At 50.6% G+C, this 3,032-nt stretch overlaps 1 protein-coding gene across 1 annotated transcript; it reads right to left on the bottom strand.

Annotated features, from left to right (window-relative positions):
- Positions 1-308: 308 nt before the first annotated feature.
- LOC136551815 (WAT1-related protein At4g28040-like) lies at positions 309-2,703 on the bottom strand. The gene is made up of 6 exons (XM_066543356.1): positions 2,290-2,703; positions 2,086-2,199; positions 1,640-1,853; positions 1,203-1,364; positions 958-1,109; positions 309-816 (listed from the first exon to the last, which is right to left on the bottom strand). Exons 1-6 carry the CDS (start codon positions 2,553-2,555, stop codon positions 612-614), a joined length of 1,113 nt encoding a protein of 370 aa, XP_066399453.1. The 5' UTR covers positions 2,556-2,703; the 3' UTR covers positions 309-611.
- Between the last annotated feature and the right edge of the window lie 329 nt (positions 2,704-3,032).

Raw genomic sequence — 3,032 nt, forward strand, 5'->3', positions numbered from 1 at the left:
TATTCGAGAGGAACCCTGGTGAGAAATCACGAGTTGAGCAGGGCTCGAACTCGTGACCGGTGGCCTCCGCACGTGGAGAGCACACCATCCGAGCTATGGCTTGCGCTATAGAGCGCTAGGAGTGGCCAGCGGGCCCCTCCCCCAAGCGCTCTATAGGAATATAGGAGTGTTTTCGAGACTCCCATTTGTTCCTTCCTCTAGGTGCCCGTGTGTAGAAGTACAAGTATAAGATTCTACCTGCTGATATGGACGCGGGTACGATATTTTAGCCTTTACTGCTAAACACACACAAAAAAAAAATCTCCTCTATTCTATTGATAATATAACTTGTGGGTGCGGGTACCTATGGGTATCTATCATACCCAGTGAATGCGGATACAAAATCTTACCCGCGGGGTACAGCTGCAGGTATGAAATTTTATCCGATATACAATTTGTCACACACGGGTATTTACTCTACCCACATCTTACCCGATCCACTGTCAGCCCTACAATGGGTGTGTTCCTGTAGTGGGCTACTTCCCCAACAATAGCATCCCCACACTTGAAACGTTGGAAGTTTGAACCATTAACAAGTTTGAACATGCAGTTATCATGTTCTCAAATAGAAATCAGAATAACTGAGTATTAGCATCCGCCGTCGTCGGTAGCAATGGTTCTGAAAGATTGGTTCGAGTCTCTACTCTGACAGCAATGCAATCCGCAACTACTGTCTGCTTGGAATCACTGGATTGGTGATCTCTGCCCTTCGTATCATCCGCTTTACCCCACAACACGACGTACAAGCCAACGATGATCGTTACTGCACCTAAGACGCTGCACAAGAGGGGAAAAAATCAGTGATATCACTGCCGATTGAACGGTTGATACTTGTCTAGTGACTATATATATATATATAGTAGCGATGCAAGGTGTTCAGACGCTATGCTGCATTATGCAAAGTGGAAGCAAGCGTACCTTCCAACATGGAGCTGTTCATGCAGGAAGAGCGTGGATAATATTGCTGTAATCACAGCACTCAGCGGCGTAAAGATGGCGCTGTAGAGGGGTCCTTTCACGGCTATGCACCATGATTGGAGGAAAAAGTTGGCGCCAGACGCAAACACGCCCTACAAAAATTGTTCAACTTTTATCACTATGCAATGCAGTTCAAATTTCAAACCGATGTGTAGATGGTGGACGAGCGATCCGGGTGAGCTTACTCCATATAAGATGCAGGGGAACTCCCAGAACGATGTAAGCTTCCAGATCTCCAGGTAATTGGGCTCCAGGAAGAGCGCCATCGCCGCGCATTGCAAGGTCGCCAAGAAGCACATCCAGGTGGCAACAGATAGAGGATCAAGGTACGATTTGCAGACCGGCACCTGAAACCATTCGTTAACTCAACTGCAATGATGACTCATGACCAGAATTTTAGACTTCTCCAAATGAGGTGAGCTTCTCCTAGTGCTTTAGCATTCAAAATTAAGTATAAATTTTTCCTACTAAATGCCTCCTAGTAGGATTCCCATGTGTTATGACTAGTGGTAGTGTTTTATTACCACTTAAAAATACTAGAAGAAGTCCGCCATTTTAGCAGCGACGTGTCGAATGAATCTCGTCAAGATGGTCTTGTCATTATTGTAATCATCAGTTGTACCTGCAAGATGTACCAGATGGAGACGCAGATAGCATTTCCCACGAGGTAGATGCCTCCTTTGACCCAGTCGCTGTCGCTGGTCGCCGAGAGAAGAGCCGCGCCAAGGAGCCCTGGGCCCTTGAAGAACGCCATGGATGCTGCTCCGGCGAGGCAGATGGCGGTGCCCACGATCTTGGCGACGCTCCTCAAGCTTCTGATATCCACCTTCTCTAGCCTGCGAGCCGGGTCCAAGGCGGGAGTAAGAATTTGGGCTGCTACGGGCGAGGCCTTGGGATGTTATGTTCCTTCTTTCAACAGAGCCAATTAGGCCCACAAAGCAAATAAGCCCATCAGTAAGAAATTGTTCTGGCCCAGCAGTCCAAAAAAACGCGAAATGGCAGGCCCAACTTTCCTCGAAAACAAAACAGAACAGAGAAAGGGCAAAGCAAAGAAAGAGAACACTGTACCCGATGACGGCGGCGATGGCGAAGGTGATGCCGGGGGCGAGGTTGGTGGTGGCCCTGGCCATGGACGGCGAAGCCAGGTGGAGGCCCTGAAAGTAGAAGTATTGACCTGTGGCGCTGTCCCATATAATTCCCATTGAATCAGAAACCAGAGGTCGATGAAGAACTAGCTATGGAGTGAGCGCATGCTCATCTTTGCGTACTCACGTGGCTAGGGAGGCCGCGAAGAGGAGCGCGAAGCCCCGCGCGCCGACGGCCATGGGCCGCAGCGTGCACCCCCTGGTGGCGAGCGACGCGAGGAGGAGCGTGGCGGCGGCGATCCCCTGGCGGTAGGTGACGAAGAGGATGGGGCGCATGCCGAGCCCGTACGCCGTCTTGAGCGCCACGTCCACCAGCGCGTAGAACAGCTGCACCAGCAGCATCCACACGCTCGGCCCGCACCGCTCCAGCCACGGGGCGCCGGCGCCTGCCATGGCGCGCGCGCGAGCGAGATCCGCGAGCACGCGTGGTGCCGGGGCAGGAAGAGACGTACGGTCAGAGATCAGGAGGCGCCTCTTTCCTCGATCCGCCGCTTCGCCAGCTAAGTAGGAGCATCCATGTGCGCGCTCGCGGACAAACGAGCAGCTATATAAACAGCCGCCCGTGCTCTGATGAGTCAGCTGCGCCGTCACTCTTGCATTTGTTTACGGCCGATTGATTGTTTTCTCCCGTGGAGTTCCGTGGTCAAACCTAAGGATGAAAACGGTCGTAAACGGTAAAAAAAAAACTTTCAACCGTTTTCTACTTCTACATTTTAAATACGAAAACGAAAACGAAAGCGGTAAAGCCGAACACGAAAACGAACATGAACTTACGGAATATCAAAAATTTCGAAAATGAACTAATTCAAGCGGAATTATGTCGAACACGGTCGGTATACGAAAAATCAATACGGAATATTGACCCGTAGG

This window comes from Miscanthus floridulus, chromosome 4 (genome assembly GCF_019320115.1).
Source record: "Miscanthus floridulus cultivar M001 chromosome 4, ASM1932011v1, whole genome shotgun sequence".
NCBI classification, from domain to species: domain Eukaryota; kingdom Viridiplantae; phylum Streptophyta; class Magnoliopsida; order Poales; family Poaceae; genus Miscanthus; species Miscanthus floridulus.

Excerpts from the sequence above, each read along its gene's own strand:
- LOC136551815 (XM_066543356.1), bottom strand. The coding sequence starts at position 2,555 with ATGGCAGGCGCCGGCGCCCCGTGGCTGGAGCGGTGCGGGCCGAGCGTG. Across the intron at positions 1,365-1,639 it reads CCATCTGGTACATCTTGCAG|GTGCCGGTCTGCAAATCGTA; the intron begins GTACAACTGATG and ends GAATGGTTTCAG. Across the intron at positions 1,110-1,202 it reads TCCCCTGCATCTTATATGGA|GGCGTGTTTGCGTCTGGCGC; the intron begins GTAAGCTCACCC and ends CAATTTTTGTAG.